Here is a 12,514-nt window from a genome sequence, read left to right as displayed (position 1 = left end):
TAGTTTGTTATATGCGAAACATATTATTTTATACATTAGATGGCGTCCCCCGCACGCTATCTAATGTATAAAAGAATATGTTTCGCATATAGCAAACTATGATTTTCCAAAAAGTGGCTCTTTTACATTCTCCTCCACATTCGAATTTCAAGTTTGAAAAACTATTTTAACGTTGTCAAAAAGCAATGAAAATTGGCATGGTCAACAAGTCAACTACTGTGGACGTTTTCTTATTCATACTTTACGTTGCATAATCACACATTAAACCATAATGTTTAGAGAAAAAAAACAACAACTAGGAAAACTGAAAATTTGAAATGTGAGGGGGGGGGGGAAGTAAAAAAAAGCCAAAAAGGAATCTCAAATTTTTTTTAGAAGTTGCAGAGTTGCACTCTGAACATTCAGGGCTTCGCAATTTCAAATTTAAGTCCATAACGACACATTTGGTCTCCCAAAACAAATCATATATAAATAAGCAGATCCCGTAATCTATGTATAAGACACTCAAAGATGTGCATTTTTAGCTGCACCAGAAAGGAATTTAAACTATTATACAATTCAATTTTTGTTATGAAAATTCAGTTATGAAAATTCTGTTATAAAAATACAGTTTCTAAAAACTATTACAAGCTGCCTTTGGGTCCATGTTGACTTTGTCTGCCACCATGTCGGAGAATGTTGCATAATCGCACATGACGTCATCGCAATTCGGCATCATTCGTGCCTCGTTCATCATTCCAAGTGTGCTGTTGCGAAACGAAAGCTGAACGAAGTATCTGAATAACACAAATATTTTAGTTTGGTTTTGTTTCAGTCAGAGACGGATGTAGGGCGTCAAAAAAATCTTCGATAGTTTTGTCGACATGCATTATAGGTCAATAATCCATGGGCCGTTTTAGGTGGATCAAAAAATGTTTCGAGCAAAATTTCCGAGAAGATTCATATGAAGAAAATATGAGCCCAGACAGCAAACTTTTTTATAAAAGATAGGGTTCATCTGCAAAAAAAAACTACAAAAGTTATCTAAAATGAGATGCAAAACCATTGTAATTAATTTAGGACTGAATTAACGAAAAAGTGATTGGTTAAAGAAAGCGCGGTAGCTATTACATAACCCCGTCTACAAATTTTTTGGTTGGGACCTAAGACTCATAAGCAGTTTTTACAAAAGTTTTCCAATTGCTTATACTCACTTATTGTTATTGTCTTCATACAACTCCAGTACTCCACATGATCCATAGGGCGGGTTAGGGCCCACCTCTTGTTCCAGATTTCCAAGAAATGACAGTATTGTGGAGTCATGCTAAAATTTCAACAAAAATTTACCGATGAACCAGAGAAAATTCGATGAGAAATTTTGTTAGGATTCTGAGTCACAGATTGTGATATTGAACTTTAATTTTTTCTACATTACGTGGTCAAACTGTTCATTTTGTGAACTTTAAGCGGATTCCGCAACAGGCCAAAATCATCTTTGTCGCGGTACCGCTCAAAATCGCTCCAGAAACAGACAAATTTACAGAATCCGTAATTTCATTGGCTTGTTTTCATGCAAAGATTGTTCACCATGCAAACATATCTCTAATTATTCAAATGCTCAAAGTTTAATTCAATTTTGAAATACAAATATGTGGAAAGTAAACCAAAGAACAAAATGGACATCTAATAACATACAACAATCCAACTCAAAACTTTTCCAAATAGAAACAAGACTGCTCGTATCAGGGCGAAGCCCTGAATGTTCCGACTGGCTTTTAAGGTTTATTGAGCAGTAGTGATCACATAAAAAAAATTAAATGATATAAAATAAATTTTTTTTTCTAAAATTTGAAATTTTTTGTGAAAATCATCCCCCCACACGCCATATAAAGTACAAAAAGATAGATTTCGTTCCTTGTACCAAATCAATTATGGCAAATAAGCTTCGTTCAACCAATTTGGAACGATTTCTAAGACGGATTAAATCTCCGCTTACGCGTTAATGGCGCGAATTATATCGCGCGTTAATTGTCCCAAATTGTTCAAAATGGCCAAAATGGCAATCTTTAAACCCTCATAACTTTACGAAAAACGATCAAAGGTGAAAAATCGTTTCAAATTTAAGCTCAAGACAACAATACTTTTGAATGATGGCCAAAAATGGCCAGTTAAAAAGTCGAAATTTGTCTGAAGAAAAAAAAACCCATCCCGAGCACAAATATTCCGTTACTTTCGTATCGAAAGTCGGAACAACAAGATTGCTCGTATCAGGGCGAAGCCCTGAATGTTCCGACTGCCCTTTAAGGTTTAAGGAGCAGTAATAACATTAAAAAATTCAATGAAATAAAACAAAATGAAAAAAAAAATTCTAAAATTTAAAATTTTTTTATAAAAATCATCATCCCAAATGCCATATAAAGTACAAAAGGATAGATTTTGCTCCTTGTAACAAACCAATTATGGCAAAAAAGCTTCTTTTAACCAATTTGGAACGATTTCTAAGACGGATTAACTCTCCGCTTACGCGTTAATAGCGCGAAATATATCGCGCGTTAATTGTCCCAAATTGACCGAAATGGCAATCTTTAAACCCCCATAACTTTACGAAAAATGATCACAGGTGAAATATCTTTTCCAATTTGAGCTCAGGACAACACTACTTTTCGAATGATATAAAAAAATTTCGTCAAAAATGGCTAGTTAAAAAGTCGAAATTTGTCGAAAGAAAAGAAAAACCCACCCCGAGCACAAATATTCCGTTACTTTCGTATCGAAAGTCGGAACAAAAAAGGTAGTTTTGGATGTATTTTCTGATTGATTAAATTTTTTCGCTCGAACTGTCAAAAATATTAGTTTTGCAGGCCTCTCTTAAAAATAAAACTTTTGAAAACGAGAAAATTTAATTTGAGTTTTTTCTCAAGAAATGAAAAGTCTTTAAAAAAATGATTAAATTTTTTCGCTCGAACTGTCAAAAATATTAGTTTTGCAGGCCTCTCTTAAAAATAAAACTTTTGAAAACGAGAAAATTTAATTTGAGTTTTTTCTCAAGAAATCAAAAGTCTTTAAAAAAATTACTCAAGAGCACACTGAAAACTTGTTTTTCCCTGATTCGGTAAACTATATTCAACTAGTCCAGTTAGGTTTCAGTATCGATGCAATTTATCGCCAAAACTCCCAGTACGTAGGATTGAAAAATTGAGAAAGCAAATTTTCACGACAAATTTGACAAAACTTTGAAAAAATGAAACAAATTAGCTCGAGTTATGCTTGTATTATTGCAAAATTTCAGGGTTTACTTTCACAGTTGTTTTTAACAAAAAAGAAAACTTGAACAACTAAGTCAATTTGGTCTGCACTTTGGCTATCCATGCTATTTAAAAATTCTTTTGAAAAATTGAATAAGAGAGCTTCATTTGTTGCAATAAAAACTTCATCATTCTTAATTCACTATAACCAGTAACCCTCATTTCTGTTAAAAAAAGGTTATAACATGCATTCAGTTTGTTTATATCAATTAAATTTTGGTGCCACTTGGTCTCCAACTAGCGCTTTAGTTTTTAAAGGAATAGTGGAATCTGTCACTTATGTTATTTGTAACGCTAGTGTTTCCTTTTGAGCAATTTTTTGATTCAAATTTTTTTTTCAGATTTTTGAGCAGATTGGGCAAGATTTAGCTTTATACCTGATGTTTTTTCAAAATTTTGATATATTTAACGTTTAAAAATCAAATGAACACGATCAATTTTCAGCAGTTGTTGCTCCAAGAGTATGACTTCGTTCTGTATCAAGGAGATACATAGAGTCCTAGAAATTTAAAGTTGAAACATATTGACAACCAAAAAAATTTCCTTCCAATGAAATTTCCGTATGGTTGCACTTTTCTAAAAAAACAAGAGCGAAGTTAATTTTTTTTTCAAAAACGAAATCCGATGTAACTCTAATTTAAATTATTTCTTTGGTTTTTTAGCCAGATGACAAGCAGTTTTTAAATTAATGCAAAGACAATTTTCTTTATTTATATTTCTCAGTTTTTAGTCGTAAAATTTTTCGCTTCACAAAATTTAAATGGAAAAAAATTGTAGGCAAAATTTGGTATTTTGTCTATAACGTAGTTGAAGCTGGATTTTTCAAAATAAAACAATTAAATTTGCCAAAAAAGCTTTTTTGCAAATCCAAATCTGATATTTTTAATTTTTGACAAGTAAAGTTATTGAATATAAACTTTCTAGCCATATTCAAAAATTAAGGTTTTTTTTATAATTTTGAGTGAACTATAAAATATTTATCATACAATTATTACTTATCTGAGTGAGATCTATTCCTTTCAATCAATGAGTTTTTTTTGTGTTACAAAAGCAATGGTTTTGTGTTTTCGGACAAACTAAACAAACAAATAGCAAAAATTTTAAAAAAAGTTGGAAACTATGGAAAAATGCTTATCAAACGAGTTTGATTTCTGAACAAGGATAGCCGATTACTTTGCAAGTGGCACAGAATGTTACTACCATGGTCTTTAAAACGCTTTAAAACGCTTTAAAACTACAACGCAAAGCTTTTTTTTAAATTAGTTTTTCTGCGTGGGGTGATAAAAAACACTGATGTAAAACAATATTTAAGTTAATTTGACATTCATAGTAGTACAGGCAAAAAAACTAAAAAACATTTTTTTTAGAAAATTGACTAGAAAACCTAAATAGAAAACAATCAAAAGATTTCACAAAAAAATTTTCAGATTTTTGGCAGAAAACTGTCGAATTTTTGGTTCCCAGAATGGAGCTACAGAACTCAAAAAGTTAACTTTACTTGCTTACAATTCAATTTCTAGATCTTAAATTTTAAATTTTTCCTAACAAAGCTGTTGTAAGCTTGATCGCTTGCTTTATTCGATCGAATTAGGATGAAAAACTAAAAACTTCATAACGGTTTTTCGCAACACTGGCAAAAAACTTTGAAAATTTAATTTTATTGGAATCACGACTGAAAGTGCTTTAAAATGAAGTATCTTTCAACCATGTCCAATGATTATTTGTGGTAGCTGGTTTTGCTTCAATTCGTTTCGTTTTTGTTTGGTTTTGATTGACTATTGATTATAATTTATTAAAATGTCACCAAAGTTGTTATCATTATAATGGAGTATAAATCGTTTAATCATCAAAATTCGGCGCTTATAATTTATTATATTTTGCTAAAAGTACGATTATTATAATAAAATAACCGATTTTTTTTCTCTTTTTACTGAGTGCAGGATATTATATGTTTCTAAAAATCTGAAATTGCTTATTCGGTCACCTGGTTATATGCTATATATCACTGATTAGAAAATCAGGAGCACAGCATCGGTTTTTCCCTCGAAGAAATGAACAGCCTGTATCAAATACTTAGAGGGTAAAATGATCCTCTTATCTTATTTCAAAATTTCAGCGTTCGAATTATTACAATAGTTTGTACTTAAAAGTATGGACAGCTCTTACAGCCGAGTAGTATATTAATTTCTGGGTGAGAGTTCCGTTCATCTTTTTCTGCATGTTTTCCACCATCAATCCCAAAAGAGGACCTAAAACAAACTTTAATGGTTACATTTCAACTCAGTGGCATTTTCAAAGCAAAAACTTGCTTTGAGACGGTAATATTTGGCCGACTCGATACGCGCTACAAATATCTTGCTAGGTTTGGAAAAAGCGTGAACAGTTAACCCTGATGGTCGAAATTTCTTTTCCTGGTGAAACCAATACAGATTCTTTTTGAATAACAAGCTTTATTCGAGAGTTTAAGAATCAATAACAAAATCCCGTGTTGACCAAAACTAAGTATTCGCAAAAACTAGTTCAAAATTTTTTCCATCAGTTTTTGAAAAATTTGAAAGTTTGTATGATGAACATTTTTTCCATATGTGAAAAAAAATGTATAAAATGATGATACGCATGAATATGATACGCATTTTCGGTGTGGCGGAAGGTTAACCCGGTATCAATTCATCAGTTACCCGACTTAATAATTGTACTAACCGCCTCCCGTGAATAGAAATGTGCCTGCTGGGTCTGAGAAAAGAATACTGTTCTGCATGTTGACTATGTTCTTCATCTCAGTTAGGACACTTTCAGTGGCCCACTCGGGTAGGGGAAGTTCATGAGCCGCCTAGAACATAGCAAAAGTCAATCACCGAAAAAGTCATTTAGGTGGACAAAAATATTATATTGTAGGTTTTTGACCTCTAAAATATACATTAATAGGATCTTTTCGGAAAATTTTAACTTAAGTAGTAACATCGCAAAGAGCAGACATGTGGCCTATATACTCTTTGTGGTACTATATAAACTGGTTTTAAAGCTCCAGCACTTTTCTCCCGTACCACAAGGAAACTTTGCATTCGAAGTTGAACTTTCTCTGAGAAAAAATATATTTGTTAGACAAATTTTTTAAAATTACGTTTAAACAAGTATATTTACAGACGCTCACATAAATCGCTCTCGCCTGATCTGAAAAAAAGTTTGTTCAAAGTAAACGTTATACTTATTTAAATAGGAATTTTACAGAACAGAAGTTTATGCTCATTAAGAAAATTATAACCGTTTGGGCGAACTGTTTTTCCCAGTAAAGAAAGTGAAAAAAATCAAGATTTCGCATGAAAATATTTTGATAAAATTCCTAGAACTAATTCGGATTCGATTCCGTTGTACTAGTGAGCTTTTGTGTAGATTTGATGCCGATTCGAGAACAACTAGAAAAAAATTCAAACCAAAAACGCGCATAGCTAAACTATGGTTCGTTTTCTTCTTACATTCTAAAAAATTTGGGCAGGACACTTGAAATTTTGTTGTTATAAAAGCTAGAAACTATTTTTGCTCAATTGTAGAACATATTTGATACCACCCATCAGAAACTGTTAAGGATTTCATAAGTTAAACAAAAACACGAAAAGGGCCTGTTAAACTTGCTAGATAAACACTAGCAAGGAAATCAAGCCCTCTTCGTGTTTTTGTTTAATTCATGAAATCCATAACAGTTTCTGATGGGTGATATCAAATATGTTCTACAATTGAGCAAAAAAAGTTTCTGGAATTTATAACAACAAAATTTCAAATTTTGGCCGACCAAAAGTTTTAGAATGTAAGAAGAAAAACGAGCCATAGCTTGGCTACGCGCTTTTTTGGTTTGAAGTTTTTCTAGTTGCTCTCGAATCGTTATCAAACCTACGCAAAACTTACATCACAAATGAGGTTGTCATTGATGACCTGCAGAGCAAATGCATTCCAGTCGCGATCATCATGATAGCCAGCCAGCCGGCACGTGGTGTTGATGAATTCTTGGTTTTCTGTCTCGAACTGTTTGTAGACAGGCGAAGACAGTATTCGCTCAAGTTCCCTCAATTGGGCCGGACATGTAGTCCCACTGAGATACTAAACACATTGATGCACTTATGTCGACGTTATTTCACGCGTTATAAGAAAACCAGTGGCCTCTTTTTCATCGCATAAGCATCAGTTTTATGGTGTAACGAGGAGTTTTGCAACTTTAAGTATGAAGACCAAATTTGTTTGTCGTGGCTCAATCAGTCTGCATGCCAATTTTTATAACAGTCAGAAAATTTGAACAATAAAATTACTTGTGAATTTTTTCAGGTGGAAAGGAAAAAGAAAAAGAGACAACCTGAGCTCGAAATACCCATTATGAAAAACCCGTCCATATCTCCAAAAAAAACTGAGTCAAGCTTTAAGATATTTGCTCAAAACTAAACCAAGAAATCAGGGCGGCAAAATCAGAAGGTATTTTTCTGGCTGTGTGAAAAATCTTTTTCAATATAGAAAAAACATCCCAAACCCACCTCCCCCATTGCAAATATTTTCATGATCTTTTCTATGCTGGTATATATTTAGGTTAATACAAACAAATGCTCCAAAAGCGGGCGTAATTAATTTTTTTCAGCATCGGTCGAACTATGTGGAAAAATGTGCAACATACGTAGTCGATATCCGCTGATATCATGTGAGTCGGATATGCCTGCCAATTGAGTCCCTTCTCAAATAGGAACTCATCGGTCGGAGGGTAGAGGCCAGCCATGAATGAGTTCGCACTCATGAGACATCTGTCGAAGTGAGAACTCACCACATACGACTCACTGTAAAACGAACTTCAATTTTACCGAGAGCCCGAACAGGAAGAAAAACAGTTTCAATTACAACCAAAACAACCTTTAAAGATTGTTTTGATTGTAGTTGAAACTGTTTTTTCTTTTGCTCCGGTAGATACAATCTATGCTTATGTTTTTTGAAACGAAATACTTTTGCTAACATCGAAACCGAGATGCACAGATTTTAATCAAAATCTGAACTTTTTTTTGCTAACACAGCAAGATTTCTCTGATATTTGGTGGGTTTCTTTAGTTCACAAAACCAATTAAAAGCTTAAAAAAAGAGGCGCCTGAAAACGGGCTGCAAAACTCCACGGCGTTCTCCTCGCAATGAGATTTCATTTGGTTGTAAATGTAGTAAACTCTACAGCGAATGGAACCGATAACGCAAACAATTTATTATGATTATTATTATTATTTATAAAAAAAAAATAACAATTTTTACCAAAAAATTGAGTGTATTTGAATTATGTAAAACTGAAGGGCGATGATCAAACAGATTTCACCAATCAAATCGTCATTGATAAATAAATAATTTGAGACAGGAAAAGAGACCTTGGTAGGACGACATCACTCAACAATCCAGGGTACCAGTCGGATCTGAAAGCTTTTCCATTGTCGTAGAGCTGCTTCTCTCCTTTGGGGGTCAAATATCCAGGGCCCTGGAGCCAGAAGTCTTTGTTTTGGTTGTTGGGAAAACATGTCACTGGGGATCTATCGCCGTGTCTGCAAACCTTGAAAAAAGTGCTATAGCCATTAATGTTGTTTAACGTGCATTCCGAAAACGCCCCGCATCATAATTCTCCGTAACAATATTGCTACTATGAAAAATACTTTTCGATGGCTGAAAAACTTCGTTGAACGAATAATTGGACTTCTTAAAATCATTCAAAGATTTATCTGGCTAACAGTGGTCCTTCTTTATCTTAACAAAAAACCCAAGCTTAAGAAGAAGTTCTTCAGTGGTGAAAAAGACAAGCATAATGAACTTTGTACAGTAAATTTACGAAATAAATAATATTTTTTCCGTGGAAGCGGATCAAGCAAAAGCTTTATGGTTAACTAAGAACGAGGATAGCCGATTGCTGTGCAAGCAAGTACAAAGTGGTTCCGACCATATTCATGAAAAACTACAACAAAAACAGGGGCGGATCTAGGATTTTCTCGAGGGTGAGCGGATTTTCAAAAAATTTTCAAAAAATTTTTCCTTTTTTTGGTCCACCAAATTAATTTTCCGAGCTCTCGTAAAGCAGTAAAAAGACGCTGTTTTGGGCAAAATTTCACCGCCGCAGGCAAATTTTTGAAAAAACAGGTCAAAAAGCCGTTTTTGGGCACTTTTTGGAAAATTTTGACGAAAAAATTCCTTTTTTTTTGGCGTGCGCTCCCCCTCAAAATTAGTATATATTGGCGCCAAAGGCGCTTTTAGAAAAATTTTGGGGCCGATTGCCCAAAAATGAATTTCTTAAAAAGTACTATATTTGAGAAAATAAGTCTTATACTTGCTCAAAATTATATTAAAACTCTTCTTTTCTTACTACTGGGACAACTTTTTGAAAATTTTTCATGTTTTAATATCGTTCCAATCCCGGCTGAAAGCGTTTTAAAACTATATATCACTTGACTGATCGCGGTAATCATTTGTGGTACCTGATTTAGCTTGGAAAACAAACAAAGAAAAAAAAACACGCCCGAAGATAAAGCTCCTCCCATTTTTATTGATCGGAACAAATAGGTTCAAATAGCCGGTATTAGAAAAACACATGTACCTCTACAGGAAGATCAGAATGATGTAAGTCTTACTAGGCCCACCACGATCCGTTCTAGTTGCTTGAGGGTGAGGCAACATTACCCAGTCCAGAAAAATAACCAAAAAATGTATATAGTTCTTAAGCAGGGGCACAACATTGGTTTTCTCAATAGTGATGACCTTAACAGCTCGTATGATGGCCCTTTCCTTGGGGATAAATGGTCCTAAAATGGTAGGGGGGAACTAGGGTTTTCTCGTTTTCAAGAGCGGCTACATTGGGTTTGAGAGCTCTCCTGGAGTTAAAAAGACCAGGTTTTCAAAAATTTTCAGCAAGTATGAACGAGACAAATTTTTATTGGACAAAAAGCCAAAAAAATTTCTAGAACGCTTTTTAAAAGGTCTTGACAAAATGTGCTTCATTCTGGCGCGCTTCAAACTAAGTTGAGTAAGAGTCAAAGACTAACACTTCGATTCAACCATCGCTAAAAAATCCTTTTGGAAGATAGGGGTCGAAAATTTGATGAAGCGTTATGACACAAACAAAAAAAAGACAACCTAAACTGTTTTTCCGCCCTGGTCAACTTTTAGAGCTGTTTTTAGACTAATTTAGTCATTGTTTTTTACTTCCAGTGTGTAACTTTTAGAAAAAAAACTAAAACTTGGAAGACATTTTTAGTCATTGTTATTTACTTCCAGAATGTAAAATTTAGAAAAAACTAAAACTTAGAAGACATTTTTAGTCATTGTTATTTTCTTCCAGAATGTAAAATTTAGAAAAAACTAAAACTTAGAAGAAATTTTTTAGTCATCGTTATTTTTTTCCAGAATGTAAAATTCAGAAAAAACTAAAACTTGGAAGACATTTTTTAGTCATTGTTATTTTCTTCCAGAATGTAAAATTTAGAAAAACTAAAACTTATTTTAAATTTTGGCCATTTTGAGCAGATCTTGGCCATTTTAACTAGATATAAAATTTTTGTAAAATTTTACTAAATTTATGCATTGATTGTGGGTAGGGCAGCTTGCTGTACCCTTGGTACTCATTTAGTAACTTTCCAAAAATTCATAGCTTGGACATCTTTTGTTTTATCAAAAATTACACTGATACTTAGCTCACCTGTTGAACTAAAAGTGGTAACACGGACACGGTTTGGGATCTAGGAACTAATAAGATAGACAAAAGCAAAACCAAGAATAAAATCATTTTTACTAAACTTTTTCGACGCAACTATAGAGTGCAACGTACTTATGGTAAACTAACGACTCCGATTATTAAAATCAATTTGAGACGCCAGCTATCAATACCTTTAAAAGTTGAAATCAGGTCAGAAAATTTATCGGTTTGAGATCTGTTAGTTGACTCCAATCAAATTAGTTTGATATCGCTCGTTTATCTAAAGCACTCTGACCTATATCACCAACTCTACTTTCTACTCGATTGATCAATTTCTAAGCTCTTTAGTAAGGAAAGCATAATTTCGAGTGAATAAGGCGTCATTTTGAAAAGGCGTAATTTTGTCCTAGAAGACAAAAAACGAAAGAGTAGATAATTTAAAAACGAAGTTTTGAAAGATTTGGCGAGAATAATGGCGTAATGAATCCATAAAAATTTGAGATTTCATCGAAAAAAAACATTAATTCGATTAAGAACTTCAGCCATGTAATGTACTTGAGATCAAGGGCGGACCTAGGATTTTCTCGAAGGGGTGGGCGCGGATTTTCAAATAAACTTAAAAAGTTTGTCGATCTTTTTTTAGGCCGACCATTTTGATTTTCTGGGCTCAATTAAATCACTATAAAGACTATAAAGACCCTATTTTGACCAATCTTTCGGCGCAGCAGGCAAATTTTTTCTAAAATAGGGCCAAAAAAGTCGTTTTCAGGCACTTTTTTGAAAATTTTGACCACAAAATCGTGTTTTTTCGGCACGCGCTCCCACCTCAAAATTAGTATACTTTGGCACCCAAGGCGTCTTTAGAAAAATTTTAGAATCAGTCAGCCAAAAATGGATATCTCAAAAAAGGGGGGAACCTTTGGGTCGGCAGGGGGTCGAAGCCCTGGTGGTTGACACGAAAGATAGTTATTGTCCCGACCATTGAAAATGGCGAGGAACTTTGCATTCGGATGTGTTTTAGTTTGTTTTCCTTTTTCTATGAATTTTCCATGAAAAATCAGGTACCATAAATATTCATCGGACTGGGATGAGTGGTATATCATATTAAAGCCCTTTCAATTGTGGTTCGAACATGGTTAACAATTTTCCAGTCTCGAGAATAACCGGTTTGCAATTATTGATATTTTGTCTAAATGTGGGCGAGTAAATTTTGAGCCGTTTTCAATAGTTTATTTATGCTCAATTTCAGTTTCTTTCGTGTAAATAAGTATATTTGGTTATTTTTTACGCCATTTTTGTAAACATAACTTCAAAAACACAAAAACTTTCTTCAAAAACAATATTTTTTGTCATTTTTCTTCACAAACTGTTGTCCGATTTGCCTATTTTACTATGTTTCTCTTTTTTTGTTTTTCTAAGGTCTAATATCTAGATTTTGTATCGGGTCTCTTTATCACACCGCCCAGAAATAATGACACGAATTTGAAAAAAAAATTTATGGATGTGTTTTAAAGACTATGATCAGAACATTCTGTGCTACTTGCAC

General features: G+C 33.5%; 1 protein-coding gene across 2 annotated transcripts in view; it reads right to left on the bottom strand.

Moving 5' to 3' along the window:
- Positions 1 to 11,209, bottom strand: part of LOC134839360 (testicular acid phosphatase homolog) — a 73,901-nt gene extending 62,692 nt beyond the window's left edge. The window contains exons 1-8 of one of the 2 annotated variants that reach the window (XM_063854880.1): positions 10,972 to 11,209; positions 8,663 to 8,841; positions 7,939 to 8,095; positions 7,185 to 7,376; positions 5,985 to 6,114; positions 5,451 to 5,533; positions 1,194 to 1,303; positions 439 to 776 (exon numbers count right to left, since the gene is read on the bottom strand). In XM_063854880.1, the coding sequence (XP_063710950.1) occupies positions 614 to 776; positions 1,194 to 1,303; positions 5,451 to 5,533; positions 5,985 to 6,114; positions 7,185 to 7,376; positions 7,939 to 8,095; positions 8,663 to 8,841; positions 10,972 to 11,058 (1,101 nt within the window). In that variant the 5' untranslated portion in view covers positions 11,059 to 11,209 and the 3' untranslated portion in view covers positions 439 to 613. Of the gene's footprint in view, positions 1 to 438; positions 777 to 1,193; positions 1,304 to 5,450; positions 5,534 to 5,984; positions 6,115 to 7,184; positions 7,377 to 7,938; positions 8,096 to 8,662; positions 8,842 to 10,971 lie in introns of those variants that run through there. The other variant, XM_063854881.1, reaches the window with a different exon arrangement.
- Between the last annotated feature and the right edge of the window lie 1,305 nt (positions 11,210 to 12,514).

Source organism: Symsagittifera roscoffensis, chromosome 2 (assembly GCF_963678635.1).
Source record: "Symsagittifera roscoffensis chromosome 2, txSymRosc1.1, whole genome shotgun sequence".
Taxonomy (NCBI): Eukaryota; Metazoa; Xenacoelomorpha; order Acoela; family Convolutidae; genus Symsagittifera; species Symsagittifera roscoffensis.
This window is presented reverse-complemented; position numbering and strand designations above follow the sequence as displayed.